This window comes from Mustelus asterias, chromosome 15 (assembly GCF_964213995.1).
Source record: "Mustelus asterias chromosome 15, sMusAst1.hap1.1, whole genome shotgun sequence".
Taxonomy (NCBI): Eukaryota; Metazoa; Chordata; class Chondrichthyes; order Carcharhiniformes; family Triakidae; genus Mustelus; species Mustelus asterias.
This window is the reverse complement of record NC_135815.1, coordinates 52817709-52845346: the sequence shown is the minus strand read 5'-3', so window position 1 is coordinate 52845346 and position 27638 is coordinate 52817709. Positions and strand designations below refer to the sequence as shown.

The following is a 27638-nucleotide window of genomic DNA, read 5'->3' as shown; positions in this document are numbered from 1 at the left end:
GGAAAGACAAACCAGGGCAGGACTTACACAGTTAATGGTTGGGCCCTGGGAACAAAGGGATCTAACGGTGCAGGTACATAGTTCCTTGAAAGTGGCGTCACAGGTAGACAGGGTGGTGAAGAAGGCATTTGGCACACTTGCCTTCACTGGTCAGAGCATTGAGTACACGAGTTGGGACATTATGTTACAAGTGTACAAGACATTGGTAAGGCCACATTTGGAGTAATGCATATAATTCTGGTTGCCCTGCCACAGGAAGGATGTTATGAAACTGGAAAGGGTACAAAAAAGATCTACAAGGATGTTACTGGGACTGGAAGGTTTGAATTATAAGGAGGGGCAGGATAGACTGGGATTTTTCCCCCTGGAACGCAGGAGGATGAGGGGTGACCTTAGAGGTTTTTAAAATCATGAGGGGCATAGATAAGGTGAAGAGCCAAGATCTTTTGCCCGGGAAGGGGAGTCCAATCCAAAACTAGAGGGCTTAGGTTTAAGGGGAAAGATTCAAAAGGGACCTGAGGGGCACCTTTTTCACAGAGGGTGGTTAGTACATGGAATGAGCTGCCAGAGGAGGTGGTAGAGGCGAGTACAATTATATTTAAAATACATTTGGACAGGTACATGGATGGGAAAGGTTTAGAGGGATATGGGCCAAATGCAGGCAAATGGGACTAGTTCAGTTTAGGAAACCTGCTCGGCATGAACAAGTTGGGTCGAAGGGCATGTTTCCATGCTCTATATTTCTATGAATCTATGTTAGGCTCCATTAATTGCTTATGCAAAGGCTGCAATCCCTGAATCAGACATAGATAAATAGTTTTTATTCTTTAACCTGTTTGGCAGGCATTGCTTCTGGATGATAAACGGTTCCTGTCTAGCATGTTGCAAGTCCAGGTAATGTGTGAAAAACAGTTAGGTGCAGCGCAGACCAATTTCTACATGGAAGCCTCTTTCTATCCGTTCATAAACTATCTTCCTAGTCAAATATAGACTCAGTTTTATTTCTTATCCCATCACAGCTCAGAACTGCCCACTGACATGCAGCTATTCAGCCATTTGTATTCTTCGACCAGCTGGAAGGTAAGTGGGGTTAACTGTCATTCTGCAAATAGAAAACCTGAATATAATTGTTCCACATAATAAATTTATTTGTGATTAAAATTCTGTGCTAACATTATAAAGTCATGGCAGCTAAAGGACATAATTTTTTGACTTGGGTGTTTATGAGACATTACAATTCCAGGCAATACATTTGGAGTTTATCACACAAATGTCTTTTTTGAGCCAAATTGTTGCTATGACCTCTGCACACATACACATGCACACAAAACAACCCCTTTTCTAACATGTTTTGGAAGAGCAATTGCATTGTTTAAAGGTGCTTAAGCTCACACTGATCCTTTATTCAAGTTCACTTTCATAGAAGTTCAAACTGCTTCCAAGTTAAAATGGTTGATAAATAGCAGGCCCTGGATTCTAGATGGCCCCTTTCCAAATAGATAATGACCACAGAGACACCAGTGAATAGAGTACTACACGTTTAGGGGTTTGCACTCAGTTAGATAAACTACTCCAACGCTGACTGGAGATTCAACCTTTTTTTAAAGCATGACAAATGAGAGGGCAACTGCTCAGAACCCTTTGATCTTTCCAGTTGCAAAGAGAAATAAATTTGACTTTTAGTAACTTCTACATAGTTATATGTCTTTCATTCATTGAAGCTTACTGAAGCTGAGTCAGGGTCTGTATCACAGTTTACCATTGTGAAAACACTTGAGAAATTTCAATGAAGTACTATATAAATGTAAATATATATTTTACAGCAAACATGACAACAACTGATGCCCAATATAAAACACCAATACTATTACTAATGTCAAGTCAGACAATTCAAAATTGGCGAGATTCATTCAAATTGTTGAGAGTGTCATGGCTTTCCATTCTCGAGTTACAAAGTTTCTGTGTCCCATTATATCCTTCAAAACCTCCGATAACACCAAAACTTGTCTCTGTTGTGCAAACACGTTATATTTACTGGTATAATTTTATATCTATCAATTTTGCATACATGGTGCAAGACTTTCCTTCTAGTCTCATTGGTAAAATAAAAATTATTTGAATCACTTTTTACATTTCTGCTATCATGACCCAAAGTATTGTTATATGGTTGAAGTCTCACTTTAGTATTTTATCCTGGTCAGAAGTATTAACCTTTCTTCTTCAGAAACAAGAATCAAATTATAAAATCATAAAGTGATTACAGCACCGAAGGAGGCCATTCAGCTGGTCCACGCAGACTCTCTGCTAGAGCAATTTTGCAAGTTCTACTCTCCCACCTTTGCCCAGAGCCTTGATTATTATTTCTTCCCCTTCAGGTGCTGATCCAATTCCTTCTTGAAGTCATAATTGAATCTGCCATACTAGAATTTTGCTGTTCTGGCTGATTGTTAACAAAATAAATTTATAAATGATAATAAAAGCCAGCCCTGTTATAATATGCTTTAATATCGGCATGACATTTTGTTTATTTATTATTATTGTCACAAGTAGGCTTATGTTAACACTGCAATGAAGTTACTGTGAAAATGCCCTAGTCGCCACACTCCGGTGCCTGTTCGGGTGCACAGAGAGAATTTAGCATGGCCAATTCACCTAACCAGCACGTCTTTCGCACTGTGGTCAAGTCTTAGTTTCACATTTGTTTTGAGCAGAACACACACACACAGCTCTGGCCCTCCAAGCCGATGGGCACTGTGGGGACTGGGGTGTGTTATCGACCCCCTTCAATCACAGTTTGTTTTGGTGTTTTAAGTTACCTTTGAAATTAAAGTATCCCTTTAAGTAGCTGCCTTTTAATTTAAATTCATTTTTAAAAATTCATTTCACAGATTTGGGCATCGCTGGCTAGGCCAGCATTTATTGCCCATTCCTAGTTGTCCTTCTGAAGTTGGTAGTGAGCTGCCTTCTTGAACCGCTGCAGTCCCTGGGGTGTAGGTACACCCATAGTGCTGTTAGGGAGGGAGTTCCAGGATTTTATTTTGAGTTGATTTAGTTTATTCGATTAACCAAAAGAAGCCCGCACAGCTCTGATACCTTCAAGTTTTATACCTATGTATGCCTGTTCTCATGTGGTTAATAATAATCTATAAAAGTCTGTCCAATCTTTTGAGTGATTGATGCCTTGTGTCTTGCTTGGTAAATAAGCCCAAGGTATATCATTATAACACAAGTCCTTCCACTTTTGGTTGCTCTTGATACAGAAAGCATGTTGTTGTGGCTGATATGGAGTAATCTTTGTTCACAATTACAATATTGGGCGGAATTTAATGTTCAAGGCAGGGTGCATGTCCAACGGCTGGAAGTCCGTTGCAAGTTTGTAAGAATTAGGCACTTTGTTGGTCAGCATCAAGCCACCTGGTGAATTAAGCCCTGAGCAAGGCGGAAGTCTAGTCCCTGAGAGATGCCAGCTAATCCGAGGCTAGTAGCTCTCCAGTACTGGCAACACCACCATGAGCAATATCCCTGCTGGAATTGCAGTGTGACCTTTACTAGGAACATTGCAGAGAGGCAAGTGTGCTCGGGATGGAGAGCCCCGGTAAGGAGGGGGGTCAAAAACAAAGGCCTATCTGCGGGAACCCTGACCCGAGGCCCAAACCTTTGATCAGGTACAGGTTTGGAGTATGAGGGACCCCTTCCCACCCTTGGAGACCACTGTCAAATCCGATAGGGTTTGCTGTGTGCTTATCTCACATGTTGATTTCTCACTCAGCCAATGGTTGAATTAATTGGCTACTTAATGGCCTCAATTGGCTTCTGGGCAAGAAGGCTGCCCTCCACCTTTCCCACCTGGAGCTAATCTCAGGTTAGTTGAAAAGGTACAGGGTCTCCATTCTATGCCCTCCCAATTGTGGGTAGACATAGAATTACGTCCATATTGTCTCTGGAAAGAAATGTTACATCCATGACCTTAGTCATCAAAAAGATTTAATCTAACACAAGTATACTCAAATTAACTTCAGTGCTCTCTCATTTTAGTGATAGTTCAGATTAATAATTCTTCTTTAATATTAAAGAGTGGTACATGTTTTAATCTTCATTGCTTCCAGTACATAAAACTCTGACAAGAGTATAAATATGTGCCTGGTAAAATGTGATTCTCTTTAAGCTGGGCTGTAACATTTTTGGGAAGCAGCACACCTTTCTTCCTTTGTACTCTGTGCCAGTGTTAAGAATCCTTAGTTCAGCTACAGTACAGGACAGGTGAACAGCTAAACTTCCCTTCTTTTACACAACAATCTGCTTTAAATTGAACCATGGCAGAGCTCCAGCAACTAAAACCACTTTTCCCATGTCAGATTCTCTGCAGAGCCATTGTGCCAATTTGTAGGCAACTTTGTTGACTGTGTCCTTTTAAATTTAGATTGACATGGTCCAAACTTAATTAAGGAAGAACTTTACAGTCATGTGGGAGACAAGATCATCCCAATAAACTGATGTAATGGCACAGTGGTTAGCACTGCTACCTCAGGGCGCCAGGGACCTGGGTTCAATTCCCGGCTTGGGTCACTATCTGTTCAGAGTCTGCATGTTCCCCCGTGTCTCCGTGGGTTTCCTCCCACAGTCTGAAAGACGTGCTGGTTAAGTGCATTGGCTATGCTAAATTCTCCCTTAGTGTACCCGAACCATGGCAGAGCTCCAGCAACTAAAACCACTTTTCCCATGTCAGATTCTTCACAGGGCTGGAATGTGGTGACTAGGGGATTTTCACAGTAGCTTCATTGCAGTGTTAATGTAAGCCTACCCTGTGACACTAATAAATAAACTTTTAAAAACTTTAAACTGGACTGTTTTTCAGCCCTGATCTCAAAGAGGGAACGATGGTAATCGGACTCACTACATCACAATGTATCTCTTTTCAGATATTCTAAGTGATTCAATGATGCTTATTTTGGAGATGATGCTTAGGAAGGATTTTTGCTGCAATGGAGAATGTCCAATTCACAGATATAATTACTGGATCAGTGATATAGTGGATCCAGTTTAATACTAGTCCTAGCATGTGCTACAACTTGACAAATTTACACAAGCAATTAAAATCAATCCACAGTTGGCAGATCTGCAATATAGTGCAATTCCAACAAATTCCATGTTTGTTATTTGTTTGGAAATCAGATCCAAAAATAAACCTATGAGCTACTTAATTTAGTATAGTATTTCTCAAAAGTTCATGCTAAATCACAAGCTTGTACTATTAACCATCCATGGGTGCTCCTACATTAAATTATTTCTATTTAAATTCAGTAACTGATATGGTGCGCAGATTTCACACAATGCAGGTTTTCAGATACATATTTCCTGTTAATTGAAAGCTGCAATGGATGAGAGCCAAGGCTTGTTTTCCAATGAGCTACTTTATGAGTGTATTGATATTTTGCATAGAGTTAAAACCGCTACAAAAGTCAACAAAATAACCATTTGTGGAGAGGTGCTTTTAGTAACACTACACACCAATCGCTCAGCCATCTTTCTGGCATTTAGAAAACTGGGAAGGCCCAAAATTCATAACAGTCATTAAAGTCGGCACGGTAGCACAGTGAATAGCACTGCTGTCTCACAGCTTCAGGAATCCGGGTTCGATTCCCGTCTTGGGTCACTGTCTGTGCGGAGTCGGCACCACCTCCCCGTGTCTGCGTGGGTTTCGTCCAGGTGCTCCACTTTCCTCCCACAGTCCGAAAGATGTGCTGATTAGGTGCATTGGCCATGTTAGTTGCTACAAAATCATTACAAGCTCCCAAGACATTTCAAGAGTGTGAAGATGGATAAAGTACGAGGAATCACTGTTACGAATATCTAATTTTATGAGTTATATGCTTTAGGAGTATAAATTTTAGTTTGGCAGCAGAATTTTTTAAAGGGAAAATAAATGAAAACATCTGGTCTGAGAAGCTAGTAAACAGATATAAAGTAATTGTAAATTAAAAGGGTTGATTTTTTCCCATAAGGTAATTGTGGGGAGTATTGGAAACAAAACGACTGGTTACTGAGCTTTGTGGAAAAACCCCTCATTGAGGCTGCTATAAACATCTCATCTGCATAATTTGTTCGAGCACCACATTCTAGAGCCAACCAGAGGGAAAACTATTCCAGAGATATGCAATGTGACAGGATTAACTAATGACCTCACAATAAAGGAGCTGCTCAGTAGCAGCGATCATAACATGGAAACTAAATGATATAATTTTAAAGGGGATGCATCAACAAAAAAAACATGAAGCATATGTAAACAAGACTTTGAATATGGTTGGATACGTTGAAGAACCTGTTAAAGGGAGTAGGGGATCCTTGGATTTGTATTTAGTGACGGAGAGCATAAAAATATGAATATTATGCTAAACTTTATGAAACACTAGTTAGGTCTCAGCTTGTATTGTGTGTCCAACACTAGGCACCATACTTTAGGAAGGATGTCAAGGCCTTAGAAAGGGTGAGGAGATTTACTACAATAGTACCAGGTTAGGAGAGTGGGCCAAAAGGTGGCAGATGGAGTTTAACGTGGATTTGTGTGAGGTCCTGCATTTTGGTTAGAAAAATGGGAAGGCGACTTATTACCTAACTGGGGAGAGATTTCGGGGTGCTCCGGTGCAGAAGAATCTGGGTGTCCGCATTCATGAATCACAGAAAACTAGAATGCAGGTACAGCAGATAATAAAGAAAGCAAATGGAATGTCAGTATTTATAGCTAAAGGAATAGAATATAAAGGTAAGGAAGTATTGTTGCAACTATACAAGGCATTGGTGAGACTGCACCTGGAGTATTGTGCACAGTTTTAGTCCCCTTATTTGAGGAAAGATGTAGTGGCATTGGAGGCAGTTCAGAGGAGGTTCACCAGATTGATTCCAGAGATGAGGGGGTTGTCGTATGAAGAGAGATTGAACAGTTTAGGCCTAGACTGTCTGGAATTTAGAAGAATGAGGGGAGATCAAATTGAGGTATACAAGTTAAGAAAAGGTATGGATAAAGTAGACATGGAGCAGATGCTTCCTCTTGTGGGGCATTCTAGGATAAGGGGTAGCAAATTTAAAACAGAGTTGAGGAGAAACTACTTCTCCCAAAGAGCTGTGAATCTGTGGAATTCGCTACCCCAAAGTGCGGTGGATGCTGAGACAGTGAGTAAATTTGAGAAGTTAGGCACATTTTTAATTGGTAATGGGTTGAAGGGTTATGAGGAGAAGGCAGGAAAATGGGGATGAGGAGCATATCAGCCATGATTGAATGGCGGAGTGGACTTGATGGGCCGAATGGCCTAATTCTGCTCCTATATCTTATGAACGATACAGTTTTGTGCAGAGTCCCAAGAATATGGGGTTGTTCTCAAGAGGTTTCAGGGGTATTTTGATGGAGGTTTTCAAAATCATAATGGAGTGATAGAATAAATAAGGAGAAAAGTCAGTAACCAGACAGCACGGTTTTATGGTATGGATAAAGGAGCCAGAGGCAGCAAACAGAGAAAGAACAGTAACACAAGTTTTTACGATCAAGAATGCACTGCCTGCAAGGATGGTGGAAACAGATTCAATAATAACTTTCCAAGGGAAATTGGATAAATCTTTGAAGGGAAATTTTTTTCAGGGCTATGGGGAAAGAGGGAGGGGCAAGTCTAATTGGATAACTCTATTAAAGAGCCAACACAGTTATGACTGACCAAGTGGTCTCCTTCTGTGCTGTAGCATTCTATGATTCTATGGACTGACCTTAGGGTTACATTTCCACAAGGTAACAACGGGAAAATGGGACAATTCCTGCAAAAATTCAACTTCACAGTAACTTAAAAGTAGAATTCCATTTTGGATTCTAAGCAGGATGTATGTGCATTTAGAATGGAACAATCTCATTAGTGACAGACAGCATGGTTTTGTAAGAGGGAGGTCGTGCCTTACAAATTTGGTGGAGTTTTTTGAGGAAGTGACAAAAACGGTTGATGAAGGAAGGGCCGTGGATGTCGTCTATATGGATTTCAGTAAGGCATTTGACAAAGTCCCACATGGCAGGTTGGTTAAGAAGGTTAAGGCTCATGGGATACAAGGAGAAGTGGCGAGATGGGTGGAGAACTGGCTTGGCCATAGGAGACAGAGGGTAGTGGTCGAAGGGTCTTTTTCCGGCTGGAGGTCTGTGACCAGTGGTGTTCCGCAGGACTCTGTACTGGGACCTCTGCTATTTGTGATATATATAAATGATTTGGAAGAAGGTGTAACTGGTGTAATCAGCAAGTTTGCGGATGACACGAAGATGGCTGGACTTGCGGATAGCGAAGAGCATTGTCGGGCAATACAGCAGGATATAGATAGGCTGGAAAATTGGGTGGAGAGGTGGCAGATGGAGTTTAATCCGGATAAATGCGAAGTGATGCATTTTGGAAGAAATAATGTAGGGAGGAGTTATACAATAAATGGCAGAGTCATCAGGAGTATAGAAACACAGAGGGACCTAGGTGTGCAAGTCCACAAATCCTTGAAGGTGGCAACACAGGTGGAGAAGGTGGTGAAGAAGGCATATGGTATGCTTGCCTTTATAGGACGGGGTATAGAGTATAAAAGCTGGAGTCTGATGATGCAGCTGTATAGAACGCTGGTTAGGCCACATTTGGAGTACTGCGTCCAGTTCTGGTCGCCGCACTACCAGAAGGACGTGGAGGCATTAGAGAGAGTGCAGAGAAGGTTTACCAGGATGTTGCCTGGTATGGAGGGTCTTAGCTAGGAGGAGAGATTGAGTAGACTGGGGTTGTTCTCCTTGGAAAGACGGAGAATGAGGGGAGATCTAATAGAGGTGTACAAGATTATGAAGGGTATAGATAGGGTGAACAGTGGGAAGCTTTTTCCCAGGTCGGAGGTGACGATCACGAGAGGTCACGGGCTCAAGGTGAGAGGGGCGAAGTATAACTCAGATATCAGAGGAACGTTTTTTTACACAGAGGGTGGTGGGGGCCTGGAATGCGCTGCCAAGTAGGGTGGTGGAGGCAGGCACGCTGACATCGTTTAAGACTTACCTGGATAGTCACATGAGCAGCCTGGGAATGGAGGGATACAAACGATTGGTCGAGTTGGACCAAGGAGCGGCACAGGCTTGGAGGGCCGAAGGGCCTGTTTCCTGTGCTGTACTGTTCTTTGTTCTTTGTTCTTATTCTAAAGAAATACTTTGGGATAAGACTCAACTGTGGTTTTCACCTCAAGAATTACAGTGCTGGAAAAAACTCACTCCTGAATAATGATTTATGCAGTAGCTTTCCTTCATGTTTGAACCACCATTTTCACGGCAGTTCTAATACTTTAATGGACTAGTGTCCTGGCGTATAGCTGGGTCTGTAAAGAGGGTTTTAAAACTAAATAATTTTAATGGGGGATTCATGTGAGGAGTAATTTATAAAGTTATAGGGAAAGAAAAAGGCAATAGTGCAGGATAGCAATATGGAAACTGATAACCATAGTAAGATAGGGAGGGACAGAGAGTACAAACCTAGGAGTACACCAGCAAAAGAGGTCAGAGTGGGGAAAACAGTAAAAAGACATTATCAGAATGCATGCAGAATTTGTAATATGATGGATGAATTGATAGCACAAATAGAAATAAATGCTTATGATGTGATAATCATTACAGAGATGTGCATGGAAAGGCACCAAGAATGTGAACTGAATTTTCAAGGGTTATTGACATTTCAGAAGGATTGGAAGAAAGGAAACGGAGCTGGAGTAGCTCTGTTACTGAAGATGGAGATCAGATCAATACAGTAGTGAGAAATGTTTGGGTGGAGATAAGAAATAGTAATGGAAAGAAGTCACTAGTGGGAATGGTCTACAGGCCCCTGACAGTGGTTGCACCGTAGGACAGAATATAAATCACAAAGAATGACAAAAAAAAATGAGAGAGAAATTAGAATATGAGAGTCAACTAGCAAGAAATATAAAAACAATAGAAGCTTATACAAGCATATAAAAATGAACAGAGTAGCTAAAATAAACATTAGTGCCTTCAGGATGAGACTGGGGAATTAATAATGGGAAACAAGGAAATGGAAGAGACTTTAAGGGAACCCATAGGTGCAATGTATTTAGATTTCCAAAAGGCATTGATAAGGTGCCACATAAAAGATTAATACACACGATAAAGGCTCCTGTTGTTGGGGGTAACATACAAGAAGGCATCAGGGCCTGGCTAACTAACAGGAAACAAGAGAGTCTGGATAAATGGGTAATTTCAAGTTGGCAAACTAACTATTGGAGTGCCACAGTGATTAATTAGTGCTACAGCCTCAAGAATTTACAATGCATGTTAATGTTTTAGATGAAGGAACTGAGCATTGCAGCCATATTTGCTGAAGATACAAAGATGGTAGGAAAGCAAGTTGTGAGAAGGACACACACGGCACGATTCTCCCGGCTCGAGTAGCACAGCGGGCTGGCTGTAGCGTGATTCAGGACTTGTGAGCAACATCCAGCCAACCGCGACTTTCCCAGGCCCTTTTTTTCAACGTACAATATGGGAATTGCTATTTCCATATCATTAGCGAACCTGGGAAGGTATCCCACCCCAGGGAGAGGTTCCCACCAGCAGGGATCACGTATGGTCCCCATCAATGGGGAACGGGGACCACGTGTGATCACCCCACTGGTGGGTCCCCTCAGCTCGCTGATGCTGGCCTCTCAGGTGGGATTAGGCCCCACCCTCTGTTATCAAGACACTAGATAGTACATACTATATTCTCACCTGTGTGTTATCCTGACCATGGAACCTGTGACTATATGCATCGAAGTGAACCGAGATATCTAGAAAGTTTTGGCACATAGACAGAATGTAAAAGCACTTGTTTACAGACAACAGGTGACTATCCAAAATCAACTCAATCACTTCAGTCCCAAACATCTTTCAATGAGGCTGACTATGGTTATGATAATGGTTATGGCTAATGACACATGATAAATTGAAGTCTGCAAGGAGCTGCATATAGGTTAAGTGACTGGGCAAAATTTTGGCAGATAGAAGTATGATGTGGGAAAGTGTGAGATGGAAAATTCTTTAAGTGAAAAAAATTAAAGGTTCTTGATCAGAATACATGTAGCATTCGTAATATGATGGATGAATTGATAGCACAACAATGTTATGGAGCAGGATGAGCCCTGTTCTGGGGCAATTTGAAAGGCCACTCGATAAGTTGCAGCTCAGGTGCTTTTGACTTGTGCTCAGGCAAAGTTCATATGATCATAAGCAAGAATAAGCCATTCGGCCCCTCGGGCCTGTGGCATTATTCAAAGATTATGGTTGATCTGATTGTGGCTTCAACTGTATTTTCCTGCCTGTCTCATAGAACCCCTACAGTGCAGAAGGAGGCCATTTGGCCCATCGAGGCAACTGACAACAATCCCACCCAGGCCCTATTCCTATAACCCCAGGTAATTACCCTGCGAATCCACCTGACACTATGGGTCAATTTAGCATAGCCAATCAACCTAACCCGCACATCTTTGGACTGTGGGAGAAAACTGGAGCACTCGGAAGAAATCCACGCAGACAAGGGGAGAATGTGCAAACTCCATACATTCACCCAAGCCAGAATTGAACCCGGGTCCCTGGCGCTGTAACGCCAGTAAGGAGTCTAACAACACCAGGTTAAAGTCCAACAGGTTTATTTGGCAGCAAACGCCACTAGCTTTCGGAGCGCTGCTCCTTCATCAGGTGAGTGGGAGTTCTGTTCACAAACAGGGCATATAAAGACACAAACTCAATTTACAGAACAATGAATAATGATTGGAATGCGAGTCTTTACAGCTAATCAAGTCTTAAAGATACAGACAATGTGAGTGAAGAGAGCATTAGCACAGGTCTCCAGACAGGACAGCCAGTGAGACTTTGCAAGTCCAGGCAAGTTGTGGGAGTTACAGATAATGTGACATGAACCCAATATCCCGGTTGAGGCCGTCCTCATGTGTGTGGAACCTGGCTATCAGTCTCTGCTCAGCGACTCTGCGCTGTCGTGTGTTGTGAAGGCCGCCTTGGAGAATGCTTACTCGAATATCAGAGGCCGAATGCCCGTGACCGCTGAAGTGCTCCCCAACAGGAAGAGAACAGTCTTGCCTGGTGATTGTTGAGCGGCGTTCATTCATCTGTTGTCGTAGCGTCTGCATGGTTTCCCCAATGTACCATGCCTCGGGACATCCTTTCTTGCAGCGTATCAGGTAGACAATGTTGGCCGAGTTGCAAGAGTATGTACCGTGTACCTGGTGGATGGTGTTCTCACGTGAGATGATGGCATCCGTGTCGATGATCCGGCACGTCTTGCAGAGGTTGCTGTGGCAGGGTTGTGTGGTGTCATGGTCACTGTTCTCCTGAAGGCTGGGTAGTTTGCTGCGGACAATGGTCTGTTTGAGGTTGTGCGGTTGTTTGAAGGCAAGAAGTGGGGGTGTGGGGATGGCCTTGGCGAGATGTTCGTCTTCATCAATGACATGTTGAAGGCTCTGGAGGAGATGTCGTAGCTTCTCCACTCCGGGGAAGTACTGGACGACGAAGGGTACTCCGTCCCGTGTTTGTCTTCTGAGGAGGTCGGTGCGGTTTTTCGCTGTGGCGTGTCGGAACTGTCAATCGATGAGTCGAGCACCATATCCTGTTCTTATGAGGGCATCTTACAGCGTCTGGAGGTGTCTGTTGGAATCCTCCTCATCCGAGCAGATCCTGTGTATACGGAGGGCTTGTCCGTAGGGGATGGCTTCTTTAACGTGTTTAGGGTGGAAGCTGGAGAAGTGGAGCATCATGAGGTTATCCGTGGGCTTGCGGTACAGTGAGGTGCTGAGGTGACCGTCCTTAATGGAGATGCGTGTGTCCAAGAATGCAACCGATTCCGGAGAATAGTCCATGGTGAGTCTGATGGTGGGATGGAACTTGTTGATGTCATCATATAGTTGTTTCAGTGATTGTTCGCCATGAGTCCAAAGGAAGAAAATGTCATCGATGTATCCAGTGTATAGCATCGGTTGAAGGTCCTGTGCGGTGAAGAAGTCTTGTTCGAACCTGTGCATGAAGATGTTGGCATATTGAGGTGCGAATTTTGTTACTGCTGTAAGGCAGCAGTGCTAACCACTGTGCCACCATCTCAATAATCCTTGACTCCCCTGTAGATCAAAAATCCTTCTTCTCCTTCAATGCTCCAATATGATTTTCAGCAGGTAAGGGTGCACTGCAACGGCTTCCCTTTTATAGGGACAATATCTTTAAATGGGAAGGATGCCTGGATCATATGGCTTCTTCACAATGCTCCTTGTCCTCCTGCCATGTGCAGAGGATGTCAGCAGAATAATGGAGACAAGGGCAGCGTGGGAGTTGCTCGTAGCAGACTACAGTTAAAGAGATGAGATTGGTACATGAATTTTATGCCCATCATATTTCGAATGCATGCAGGGAAATCACGATTCCTGAGCCTTCACCTCAAATCAAGGCAAATAAATCTCTAGCCTAGCATGTTTAACCCAGCTATTTTCCCAATACTGTCTTTTCATTCTTATACTCCTTTAATAAAAACTCCATATTTGTAACCTGGACACTCCACTATTTTAGGAACTTGGATCATGATCCCACCGTGTGTAATGAAAAACGGAGTTAGCTTTTTAACCTTCCAGCATTGTGTCCATGATCAATACCTAGAATAATTTTTTGAAGTTTTCAGAATCCTTATCACCGCAAGTAAATCTCTTTCTTGCACATTGTGATGATAGTTTCATATTTAGTTAATTAATTATTGGTACCATCTGCAAACTTGCACATTCTAATTTTAATTTTTTCATCAAGATCATTTATAAATACTGAACGTTGTAAACAGCAGAGACCCTAGAACTGATCTCTAAGTTACTCAGCCAGTCATTGCTATCCAATTAGTGCCAGCCCCATTGATCATTACCTTTACTTTCTGGTTATTTAGCCAATTTATTATCCAATTTACAACAGCCCACCTTTATCCCAGGAGTGTTCACTTTACTTACAAGTTTCTTTTGAGGTACTTTGTCAAATAGCTGCTGAAAATCCAAAATATGTACCAACTATATTACCCTCATCTACCATTTTGGTTATATCCTCAAAGAATTCAAATAACATTTGTTAGGTGCAGTCGTTGATAAAGTCATCCTGGCTTGGAATCCTGCCTTTTCCTCTTGTTAAAGGCATTGAAATGATCTACTTGTAATAGACTTCGATCTGTAATAAAGCCCATTAGGGATTGCTGCTTTAGCTATTCACATTAACAGGCCTCTAATTTCCAGTAGGATAAAGGCAAAATATTGCAGATGTTGGAATCTGAAACAAAAACAAAAAATGCTGGAGAAACTCAGCAGGTCCGACAGCATTGGTGGAGAGAGAATAGAGCCAATGTTTCAAGCCTGGATGACTCTTTGTCAGAGCAGCTCTGATGAAGGGTCATCCAGATTTGAAATGTTGGCTCTGTTCTCTCTCCACAGATGCTGTCAGATCTGCTGAGTTTCTCCAGCATTTTCTGCTTTTGTCTCTAATTTCCAGCATAGGTTTTGATTTTAAAAATTGGAATATCCAATTTTCTGGTATTAGCCATTAACTTAATGAAAAGCAAGAAAGAAAACCAGGCAAAGCTCTCTCTACCTTCAGCTTTATTTCCTCCAGTGCTCTTAGCTCCATGTATCTGAACAGTTTCCTGAAGAATAGGAAGCCCTCCAGTTTTCCTCATGCTCACACATTTCCCTCTTCATAATTATCATGGGTATGGCTAGGAGAAGACCTCTATTATCTCACCCGTCAAGTCAACCTAGATATTGAAGAAAATGGGCGTGATCTTCACGCCACGAGCGAGGTCGGAGAATTTGGCACCAAATCTCCATTCACTGCAGCGGGATGGGAAAATCCCGCTGGCATGAATGGCTGTAACATTCCGGCCAATGATGTTTTAAAAATGCTTTCATGAGATCTACATGTCACTGGTAAGGCCAGCATTTGTTGCCCTTGAGAAGGTGATAGTTCGCCACCTTCTTGAACAATTGCAGCCTAGCAGGTGTAGTTACACCCACAGATGGAGTTTTGGTTTTTTTGCCAAATGACAGTGAAGAAATGGTGATATAGTTCTAAATCGGGATGACATGTGACTTGGAAGGGAGCTTACAGTTGGTGGTAGTGTTCCCACATGTCTGTTGTCCTTGTCCTTCCAGGAAGCGGAGGTCACAAGTTTGGATAGTGATGCCGAAGGAGCCTTAGTGAGTGCTGCAGCTCATCTTGTAGATGGCACACTTTACTGCCAGTGATGGAGGGAGCGAATGTTTACGGGAATGAATAGGGTGTTGGTGAAGTGAGTTGCTTTGTCCTTGGTGCTGTCGAGTTTCTTGTGTATTGTTGAAGTTGCACTCATCCAGGAAAATGCAGAGTATTCCATATGGATAAAGGCAAATTATTGTGAATGCTGGAATCTGAAACCAAAAGAGAAAATGCGGGAAAATCTCAGCAGGTCTGGCAGCATCTGTAAGGAGAGAAAAGCGCTGACGTTTCGAGTCCAGATGACTCTTTGTCAAAGCTAAAAGGCAAAGAAAGATATTTATACTGTAGGGTGAGGGAATGAAAGATGAGTCATAGCCACAAAAACAAGGGAAAAGACTGCTATTGGCAGTCCATAGAGAGAATAAAAAGTGTAAATGATCAAATGGCAGAGAAGCTGAAATCAGAGGATAAGTTGTGACAGATGATGATGGAGATGGTGGGAGAGAGGTAAAATCGAGAAAAAGGGGGAAAGGGGAAACATTTCCTGGGTGGTTGTAAAGGCGAGTTGGCCGACATGGTTTAAAAAGTTCCTGGATGAGCATTTGGCAAATCATAACATTCAAGGCTATGGGCCAAGTGCTTGGTAAATGGGATTGGATGGGAGGTCAGGTGCTTCTCACATGTTGGTGCAGACTCGACAGCCTCTTCGCACTGTATGATTCTATGATTTTAAGCATGAATGTTAGCCAGTTCTTGCTACATTTGGACATGGACTGCTTCAAGGTCTAAGCAGCTGTGAAAGGTGCTGAACATTGTGCAGTCATCAGCTAACATCCCCACTTCTGACTTTATGATGGAGGAAAGGTCATTAATGAAGCAGCTGAAGATGACTGAGCCGAGGACACTGCCCTGAGGTACCCCTGTAGTGATGTCCATGCACTGAAAAAATTGACTTCCAACAAACACAGCCATCTTCTTTGGTGCTAGGTATGACTCCAACCAGTGGAGAGCTTTCCCCCGATTCCCATTGACTCCAGTATTGCCAGGACTCTTTAATGCCACACTCAGTCAAATGCTGTTGTGATGTCAAGAGGAGACACTCTCACCTCACTTCTTGAGCTCAACTCTTTTGTCTATTTTTGAACGAAGGCTGTAATGAGGTCAGGAGCCAGGTGGTCCTTGCAGAATACAAATTGAGCATTGGTGAGCATGTTATTGCTGTTTAAGTGCCACTTGATCGGACTGTCAATGCCACTTTCCATTAGGGTAAATGCAATGGGGTTTTGGGAATAGGGCCTGGGTGGGATTGTGGTCGGTGCAGACTCGATGGACCGAATGGCCTCCTTCTGCAATGTAGGGTTCTGCGAATCAGTTAATAAAAAAATCTAAAATTTCTAATATGTTGTTTTCCTTTCTTTACCACAGCTTTCTTTTAAAAGGACTTCCACCTTTGTTCTTTAAAACTTTGCTCGCTGCAACTAATCCCCAGGTTTTTTTTTATTCCCCCAACTATATAGTGGCATGGTGGTTCTACCACTGTACCACCATGCGACTATATAGTTGGGGGAATCACAGCACCGGGTTTGATTCCCGGCTTGGGTGACTGTGTGGAATTTGCACATTCTCCCCGTGTCTGCGTGGGTTTCCTCCAGGTGCTCCGGTTTCCTCCCACAGTCTGAAAGATGTGCATTGGCCATGCAAGATTCTCCCGAACAGGCGCCGGAGTGTGGCGACTAGGGGATTTTCACAGTAACTTCACTGCAATGTTAATGTAAGCCTACTTGTGACACTAATAAATAACTTATAAACTTTAGTTCAAATTTTATTTTTAATTTTCTGTGGTCATGTTTCCACTTTTTGGGGCAATCAGGAAACGGTGCTCCAAATTCTCCGGTTAAATTACAGTCCAAGTAAATGAGTGAAAACACTATCCCTCCCACTTTATCACTTTCTGCTTGCACATTGATCACTCTCCCTGCCTCCACTTAGAGTTTTTTTTTAAATTTTTGCTGCTATTTTTAACATCACGCTGGGATTTCATACTGCAGGCTGAATGTCCTTTATCTGTAGATCCGAAAACAAACTTTCTTTGAATGGGGTATGCAGTTAATTTGTACATTAATAAAGCAATGTAATATTCTATTGCAGGTGTATTAAGTATTAACAAGGAAGGCAATGGCCTAGTGGTATTATCGCTAGACTATTAATCCAGAAACTCAGCGAATGTTCTGGGGACTGGGGTTCAAATCCCGCCACGGCAGATGGTAGAATTTGAATTCAATAAAAAGTATCTGGAATTAAGAATCGGCTGATAACTATGAGACCATTGTCAATTGTTGTAAAAACCCATCTGGTTCACCAATTACCTTTACGGAAGGAAATCTGCCGTCCTTACCTGGTCTGTCCTACATGTGACTCCAGAGCCACAACAATGTAGTTGACCCTCAGCTGCCCTCCAAAGGCTACTGGGGATGGGCAATAAATGCTGGCCAGCCAGAGATGCCCATGTCCCACAAATGAATTTTTAAAAAACAGGTAAGAAGTAGGATATGTGACAGTTGGCAAATGGAGAAAGTATTTGTAGACTATACTCACCTTTAGGCTGTTATAATGTAAGTAAACCTAGGTCCATCACAGATACAGTAAGTCCAAAAACCGAAAATATCTGAATTCCCCAAATGCAATTGGTCCCAAGGTTTTGGATAAAGGATAATTGACTTGTAATCCGCAAATGCATATTTAAACTGTGCCCTCCTTGACATATATATATCCTGAAAAGCATTTCAGTTTTATTGAGCATTTTCCACTTATTGGGCCATCACCTTAAAGTCAGCTTTTCTGAATCTGCTGGAATCTTTGTTCTGATTATTGGTGTTCCCCAAGTCAATATTCTCCCCCACCAATGGGTGACTTCTAGATATTGAAGAAAATACAGCCTTGCTCCTTTACCAATCAGGACACAGAATACGTTTTGTAATCAGGGCACCTTTTTAAAAAGTTCAACGGTTATGTTGATTACAACTGTTCGAATGTCTGCTTACATTTCCTTGTCTAGTTCTGTTCATTTGTGTGATCATAATTGTTTAAGACATGACATGATCAGCAGTGTAGCTGATTCTGACAGTGTGCTGGAACTCAATTAACATCAGTTAATATCGGGTGGCACAGTGGTTAGCATTGCTGCCTCACAGCACCAGGGACCCGGGTTCAATTACAGCCTCGGGTCACTGTCTGTGTGGAGTTTGCACATTCTCCTCATGTCTGTGTGGGTTTCCTCTGGGTGCTCTGGTTTCCTCCCACAATCCAAAGATGTGCGGGTTAGGTTGATTGGCCATGCTAAATTGACCCTATTGTCAGTGGAATAACAGGGTAATGTGGGGTTACGAGAATGGGGCCTGGGAGGGATTGTGGTCTGTGGTGATATAAACAGGGCCTAGTTTTAAGGCTGATAAAATTGGATATCCTAAATTAAAGAATTGGGCACATTGAAATCAAACACAGTCACACCTCAGGCAGGCCAATTGTACAATACACAAACGTGTCTGGGCCTGACCCATCAACCACCCATCAAAGGTCGTTACACTCTACTTGAGACTTAGCAGGAGATCATGGCACCTCATTGAAATGCATCGGTCTATTGTTAGAAGCCCAGATCGGGCCAGACTTTCTGTCACCAAGAGATCCTGTAGAAACCTTTCCTGATAACAAGTTTAACAGCATGGAGATGGGACACCTGGGGGCGGACCCTGGTGTCCTGTCAGGCAGACATCAAGAAACCCACTGGGTATTGGAACCCCCTCCTGGGACCTCATTGGCCGGAAGCCAGAGAAGTTTCTGGAAAGGCAAGCAGGCTGGGGATAAAGGGACACACTTCGAGTCACACAGGAGCGAAGACTCGACAGGGGAGACAGCCGTGACCATTCAGAAGACTGACCAGACAAGGAAGGAAGGAAGAAGCAGCCATCGAGACTCACCTTCGTGACGACAGACCAGAGGGACTCAGAGAATCGGGCCTGCAGTTTAACCAAGCCATCTTTACGGGTAGTATACTTGAATCTGCTGGGGTATCCTCTTGTTTTATGTGGGTAATTTAAGGGTTAATAGTATTATTAATAAACTTGTTGAATCTTTACTTGTGTTTGTCCTTTGTCCACCTTGCAAATAAGGGCACCGGGGTAAAACCTTGGAGTAAGTAAACTGGTTGAAAGTATCTGAGAATTAACAGGTACAACAGGTCGGTGCAGACTCAATAGGCCGAATGGCCTCCTTCTGCGCTGTAGGGGTTCTATGATTCGATGAATATGATTATTGACCCAGAGGGTTCCAACTTCAGATAGATGTGTGTCTTTGTATCCCAAGTATGCATAAGTGAGTGGGGGAATAAATGAGAGTGAGAGAGAGGATGAATGAGAGTGAGCGAGTGGATAAATGAAAGAGTGAAAAGGAGAATGAATGAGTGAAAGGGAGAATAAATGAGAAAGCGGGAGAGTGAATAAGAGAGAGCATAAATAAGTGTGAGAGGGTAAATAATTGCAAGAGAGTAAACGAGAGTGAGTGGGTGGAGAAATGAGTGAGTGAAAAGGAGGGTAAATGAGAGTGATTGGCAGAAAGTGTCCTCAGTCACATACATTCAGTTCCTTCTCCTGATCTTATCAGCATGCACCACTAAATAACTTTCTCATGGAGTATGACTGGAAAACACTGGAATAAATTTCCAAGTTAATTAGTTTTTTTAAATGATCTCGATCATGCAAGTTCCTCTTTAAAGTAGATGATGAAGCAACATTAAATATGATAGACGTTCCAGAACACTTGAAAATGTTTTACATGAGACTAGAGATGTCCAACCTTTTTGAGCAAGTATTTCAAATCTGAAAGACCCAAACAACTTCAAAAGCTTCTGTAAAACTTAACTCTGATCGCTTCAGCCAAATCTCCCCCCCCCCATTCAATTACTTTCCAAAGCTTTGAGATGTTTACTGTGCTGAAAGCTCCAGACAAGTGTAAGTTTAAAATAAATGGGTTAACATTATGGCTAAAATAGCAGAGAAAGGAATTATGCATGAATATGCTAATGGTCCTTACATCAGTATTGTATCGCTTAATGTAATTTCAAGGCTTGTATGCTTTAGCTGCCCCACGCTACTCATTGCTTAAGACAGAAAAGTCATTCCTGACCTTTGCAAGTACTGTTCTGTGATAAATTATCTCAGAAAATTATATTGGTCATCTTCCCTTCCAACATGCTCTCAAGGAAACCTCCCACTTCTACCAACAGTCCTCGCTAAGATTGGGAACTCAATATTTTGGGACCTCATAATGGCAAAAAAAAAACCCTTCCTGCTACTCTGTGGCAAAGGTGTGAACTTACTATGTGATGTATGAGCATCAATATAAAATACCACTGTATATAAACTGTGACAAAACACATCAGAAAGCATCCATCCATTAACTCTTCAAACTAGGACACCAAAATAAAATGCAGCTGCTTACATTTTGAATTGGGTGAATTGCAGGTACGTTCTTAAAATGCTCGGTATCAAATAGAAATAACGAATCCACGTCCTTCGATCGATTGGATTCCAGACCGTTCAACAAGATGTTGTGCAGTTTCTGATACCGAGGCCTTTCTTCATACTTCAGAGTGCTCACATAAGACAAATAGTTGATTATTTCATCTGAAAGACCATTCAAGGATACAAATTAGATAAACATCGAGCAGTCAAATAATTACATGTCATAATTAGGATTATCCTTTTATTCTCATTGTGAATTTTACTGCCAGGCTGAAGTACAGCAACATGTTCTCTATCACACAAGTTTATCGCATTTTTTTCATCATCACCACAATGATTTTAGACGTTGAATTGCATAAAGCAGCCTTTTACATTTATACCCAGGAACTAACTTAATGCTAGTAACCTTGCCATATTTAGTGACGTAATGCAAAAGGGAATGTCTTCAAGGATTAAATAAATAAGACCAGTCAGCCTGAGACTGCGGCACCACATCTGATTCAATACAGTAACAAAAAGATATTAAACAACACATAATTGATCATGGGTTGAAGCTAACAGGGGACAGGGCTCCTCAATCCTCGCCACTGCCTCTAATTTACAGAAATCATGGCTCTCTCCTGCCTGTATATTCTAAATTGTGAGCAAGGGATTTGCAAGCAGCCTGGACCCGATGCTGCCAAACATCAGTGTTAAAAATCCACTGCATCGTAAATGTGAAAAAATAGAACACGGAAAAACAATGTTTTTAAAAACGTATGGCGCAGAAACACCATAGTTCTTTCAATCAAATGCAGCCATGAATTTGTTTCTTTTGCACGTGGGAAGTTTGTCTCAATTGAATCAGTTTTTACATCAATTTATTTTCGCCACAGTTTCTTCATGTTTCTGGTTGGCAACGTCCTGCATCATATGTGCTTGTGAGTGAATCTATCTGCTGACCACAGCAAGTGCTTTCAGACACTGACGCATTCACTGCTGCCTGTATCAGGACCACAACAACTTTTGGTTGCAATCATTATATTTCCTCAGTCTCTGCTGTTGTGAATATTTCTCAGCCGGACACATTAAAAAAAAAACTGATCATAATGGTAAGTGACCTTTCAGCTCACTGTGATTATAATTAAAATAGAGTTGCTCCTTAACAATAATATAGCAATATCATCATCTTGTGCGGGCATAACTGGCCCTGAGGTACTCATTACTAGACCAAGTGAAGCAAGGGATGGTAATGAGCACCTCAGGGCCAGTAATGACCATAATCCTTGAACAAAATGATGTTATCACTATTATCAATCTATGTGGCCTTATTCTGTCTTCTACACTTGTAACAATGCTATTTTTCACAATTTTTGCATTCCAAAGATACTTACTTACAATTCTTAGTACTTCAATAACACAGGTCAATAACCTTTCTCAGCACTCCATTTGAACCAGAGTGCGTTACTGGTGTTGCACAGAGTTTAGTTAACATATAGACCTTCAAATGCTCTAATTGTATTGCAGCACGTTGCACAACAACGTGTGGCAGTGTTGTTGAATTTGCTCAAGTTAGATTCTTCAGTGGAACTGGATTTTATTTTTCCAGTTCCCCCCACCCTCCCCCTTGACCACACATATTGCGGCCAATTATCAATAAAATGGGGTGGGGGCTGCAGTCAGGCCAGCTGACCTGCGGAAGAGTTCAGAGGCAGCCACAGGGGCTGTCAGGTGCGGAGGCAGGCTATTTAAAAAAGCCACCCTGGGCTGTCGGAAGTAATCCCATTTATACTTAGAAGGCCATCAAACTCTCACCCCTCACTCTTCATATACTTCCATGCCCCATCCATGCCACCTCATTCACCCCACCCAGCCTCTCTTGGCCCACGTTTCCCCCATGCCAAGCTATGCCCCACTCACCCCTCACTGTCCTCATGTCATTTCCATGCCCATTCACCTACTACACACTGTAGAACCATTGAACACTATAGTAATAATAGGATGTGTAAAAAATGAAACTTGAGAAAAAGTCATTCATTGGCAACTTTACACTCGCTTAAAATTAAACATTTTATGACAGGCCAATAGAAATGTCAATCGTCCAGACCCTTTAAAGCAACTATGGCGAAATCACAAGCACTGGAAATTCCAAGAATGCATAACAAGGCTTGGCTGAGAGCCCAGAAATCCATTAGGCTATTAAAACACCTGAGCACAAGGGAAAACATCATTTGATTGTCAGCTCTGGCTCTCTGATCTTTTTTGTCAATTTTATAATGTAAAGTTACACAAGATGAACTGGTTTCATCTAAGATGGCATTCAGTCAGTCATCAACTAGTCAAGTGTGGCAACTTCAGGTCCATACCAGTGCACAGTACTTATCTTCAGAGCATACAAGGGCCATTGTGGATGTCTGAAACATAAAAGCTGTAGTTCCTATATGAACATACACATTAGGAGTAGGAGTAGGCCACTCAGTCCCTCGAGCCTGCTTTACCATTCAAGAAGATTGTAGCTGATCTGATTGTAACTCCATTCCTGCCTATGCCCGATAACCTCTCACCCCCTTGCATATCAAGAATCTATCTGGCTCTGCCTTAAAAAAAATTCAAAGACTCTACTTCCACTGTTTTTGGAGAAAGAGAGGTTCCACCTTGTGCTTGCCATTTTCTAGACCATAAGATAGAGGAGCAGAATTAGGCCATTTGGCCCATCGAGTCTGTTCCACCATTCAGTCATGGCAGATAAGTTTCTCAACCCCATTCTCCCGCCCTTTCCCCCATAAAATTTGACCCCTTTACGAATCATGAACCTATCTATCTCTGTCTTAAATATATTCAATGACCTGGCCTCCACAGCCTTCCATGGCAATGAATTCCATAGATCCATCACCCTCTGGCTGAAGAAAGTCCTCCTCATCTCGGTTCTAAATGAGATGAGGGCATGTTGGCCCTTGCCTTTGTCTTGGTCTTGGTGGCATTTTCACGAGGTTGTGCAGTTTAGCTTCTCTCTGCAATAGGTTGCGCTGGAGTCATTTTGCGCTGTATTGCTCCAGAAGGTCACTTTCATTCTACACTTAGGGTTCCTTTAAGCAAAATGGAATTTGTGTGGTTCAGAGGATTTACTTCATGGAGGTTCAACAAAAACTAAGAGCTTTATTCAGGAGATGTTAACACTACAGGCTGCGCTGTTACACTATCCAGTTATCCATGCAAACAGCCAATGACGTTATCTCCAATGACATCACACAAGCAGCCTCTTAAAGTGCCCCTGTTCAGCTGCAAGGCTGCTAGTAAGGAATCACTAAAAATACTATAAATTTCCTCCCCCTTTAAATCAAATGTTCTCCAACACATTAACAGTTTATATATAAACAATCAATTAGCATCAACAATCAATAAGTTAGACATTTTGGAAGTCATTGTTCTCTGAATGGTTATTGGCCAACCTCAGGCGTTTGCTTCTTTCTACTTGCTGTAACCTCTGGTGCCTTTGGTTCAGTGTGAACGTTGTCAGTGGTTGCTTTAACCAGACATTATGATCTGAGGTTGACTCTGTATTTAATTGGGAATTGAGGTGCTGTTTACCTCAATCGGTTCGGTTTGTGCGAGGCTTTTGGAAGGTTCAGGTTGTCTCTTGGCACATCTTAATGTTGACTCTCTTGTCCGTTCTGCCTCTGGCAGATTGGTTCTTGTCGCCAAAAGTTGATCCGCATGCCTCCTCCATATTATGTCATCTTGAGTCTGGAAGTGTAAGAAATCAGTCTGGTCTGAGCCAGTTTTTGCCTGTAGTATAGTTTCATGCCAGAACTTCTCGTCTCTGGCGAAAAACACGTCTCTGGCGAAAAGCACGATTAGGTCACATAGGGGGAGAACAAAGCCTGGCTTTGTTTTCCCCCCACATGACCTAATTGTGCTGTTTTTTTTCTGGACTATTTCTTTTGTCTTTGGTGGTTTTAGTAAGTCGATTGCTGAACATGGTTGATTGTTTAATCATGAGCAATGCCAGAGAAACTTTTGTTGAGTGAGCAGTGAACCTTGTTTTCTGATTATCCTTAATGAGTTTGCACAGAACACTCCACTTGCCTATTTGTAGCAGGATGGTCGTGATGCAGATCTGATATGCTGTATTCCGTTCTCCTTAAAGAAGTTTTCAAACTCTTGAGATATGAGCTGTGGTCCATTATCATTCGCCAATTGTTCAGGGTAACTGAATCTGCTGAAAATTTCACCTCATCTCTCAACAGTCTTCTTCAGTGACACTGACTTCATGATGGCAACTTCTGGCCATTTTGAATGAGCATCAACTAGAAGAAGAAGCATATGCCCCTCAAACGGTCCAGTATAATCAAAGCCTATCTATCGCCAAGTCTTTTCTTGCCATTCCCATGGTTGCAATGGTGCTAATGGTGGCAGGTCTCACACTTTCTCACAAGATGAATACATTCCCGTCTTCTCCTCCATTTTGGCATCTAATCCAGGCCACCAGAAACAACTCCTTGCTATCTCCTTCATTCTCACAATGCCACAATGGCCTCCATGTAATTGGTTCAATAGATATTTCTTTAATAGTGGTGGAATAACAACTCCCCACAGGAAACATCCTGCCAGTGTGGATAACAAGTCTTTGAGTGGAAAATGGCTTTACTTCAGCGTTTACTCCTGAGGTCTTGCCTCAAAGCAAAATATCCATTACCTTGGAACGTAGTGGATCACTTTGGATGTGCCTCTTGTCATGAAGTGACAGGAGTATTATCTACCTGCTCAAAGTAGAAGATATTTCCACACGAACTACTTATCAACAAACTAGGCAGTTGGGAATGCCCGTCTGCATTATCATAAAGGCTTGACTGACGACACTCGACACTATACGTGTGGGCTGATACCAACTGTTCTTTTAGTTTCGGGGGGGCTCTGAGGCTGAAAGCTGTTTTTTGATTGCAGTGATCATTATGAATGCATAGCTGAGTTCCAAAAGCTGCTGTACAACTCTGCACTGTGACCACAGCTGCCCAAGTGATGTGGCTGAAAGTTGTATTCTGCCTTAGCTGTGGTTCCTGAAAATGGCTGCTTATTTACACAGCTTAGTGGTTACTAAGATTAAACTGTTTTTCTATGGGTCTCCAGTTTTTTTGCAGTATCAATGAAAGAAGTTTGATAGGGAGTTTTATTAGATTGTTACAGGCTTAATTATTTTTCAACTGCACTTATCGATACTGTATGGTTGGTGAGGATCGTGAATAGTGAATACTGGGTGAGTGGCTGTGGCAGGGGGACAAGGAGAGTATGATACACGATGGAGATATGAAGGGACATGTGATATATGCAGGGCAATGGAGGTGGGTGGATTGCGGGGTGAGGTTTGGGGGCTGGGCAGGCCTAGGCAGGCCTTTTAACTAGCGCATCTCAGCACCAACACTCCTAGTGCACTGTATCGCAGCTCGCAAACTACACATTGCCCTCGTGTGAAAAAAGAAAAATCCCAAGCCAAGTCAGTCATGAGTCGGGTGTGTGTTTCTGAAACCACCAAAGGACCCAACTCATATTTCACTATCCAAGTCATAGTACCTTGCCTGAATTATGATAAATAGTAACAGAACTGTAGTCAGCACCATGCCAAGCATGCAAATTTAAAATTCTTCAGGTGCTTGAAAGATATTGAATGTAGAACATCCATCGTAATTTGATTAGCAAAAATCACCAAACAATGAATGTGACTGAGAAGATCTGAATCTTGGAATGCCACAGCTGATGAAACCATGCAGGCCTGTATAGCTCACTTAGTGCTACAAGAACCTTTATTGATTCTGAGCATGGACTTCTTGAGGTTAATCAGGGCCAGTCCATTATTTGTCAATTTCTCAATTCTGAGAAACTATATGCTGAGAAAGAATTTCTACGTGGGAGTTCTTTTACCAAGACGTTAGGCTTGTTTCAATGGTCGCACAATCACCTCTGAGTCAAAAGATTGAGGGATCAAGTCCCATAGCAGAGGCTGCTGTGTAGGACTTTAGGTTGACAATCCAGTGCAGTGCTGAGGTGGTCCTGCACTGGTGGATGCGGCATCTTTTGGATGAGACATTCATCGAGGCTCTTTCGCCTTCTCAGGTGGATGCAAAAAAGTCCTATGGCGTTATTGTGAAAAATAGCAGACAACTTCCCCACTGTTCTGACCAATATCCATTCCTCAACCAACATGATACAAAATACAGATAATCTGGCCATTACCTCATTGCTGATTTGTGGGAGTTTGCTGCGCATGGGTTTGCTGTACACAAGCAAGTTAGCTGCCACATTTCCTGCATTTCAACAGTGACTACATTTTAAAGTACTCCATTGGCTGTGAAACACTTGAGTGTCTGGAGGCCATGGATAGCAAAATGCAAGTGCCAAGGTCCTTATTTTTTCTTCTTGTTATGTAAAGTAACATTGTAAAAGCAGCTGTGAGCATTTCTTCAGTTCCACAATTCAAAGTGAAATGCTTAAGGAAGAACCAGCTGAGAATCTTGTAGAGATATCTAAAAGAAGGAATGTTGCAACTGTATTTATACTTCAGAAAGATTGGAGAAGTTCAGACTGTTTTCCTTGGAGAAGAGAAGGTTGAGAGGAAATTTGATAAGAGTATTCAAAATCAGGAGGGGTCTAGACAGAGGAGATAGGGGAAATATGTTTCCATTGGTGGAAAGGTTGAGAACCAAAGGGCCAAGATTTAAGGTAATTTGCAAAAGAAGCAATGGCGACATAGAAACTAGAAACAGCAGGCCATTCGGCCCTTCGAGCCTGCTCCACCATTCATTTTGATCATGGCTGATCATTGAATTCAATATCCTGATCCCTTTGCCCCATATCCCTTGATCCCTTTAGCCCCAAGAGCTATATCTAATTTCTTCTTG

At 42.2% G+C, this 27638-nt stretch overlaps 1 protein-coding gene across 2 annotated transcripts in view; it reads right to left on the bottom strand.

Annotated features, from left to right (window-relative positions):
- The window catches only part of LOC144504512 (serine/threonine-protein kinase VRK1-like), a 107930-nt gene that overhangs the window by 6442 nt on the left and 73850 nt on the right, over positions 1-27638 (bottom strand). For both annotated transcript variants that reach the window (XM_078229894.1, XM_078229895.1), the window contains one exon: positions 20744-20928. In XM_078229894.1, the coding sequence (XP_078086020.1) occupies positions 20744-20928 (185 nt within the window). The remainder of the gene's footprint in view (positions 1-20743; positions 20929-27638) is intronic.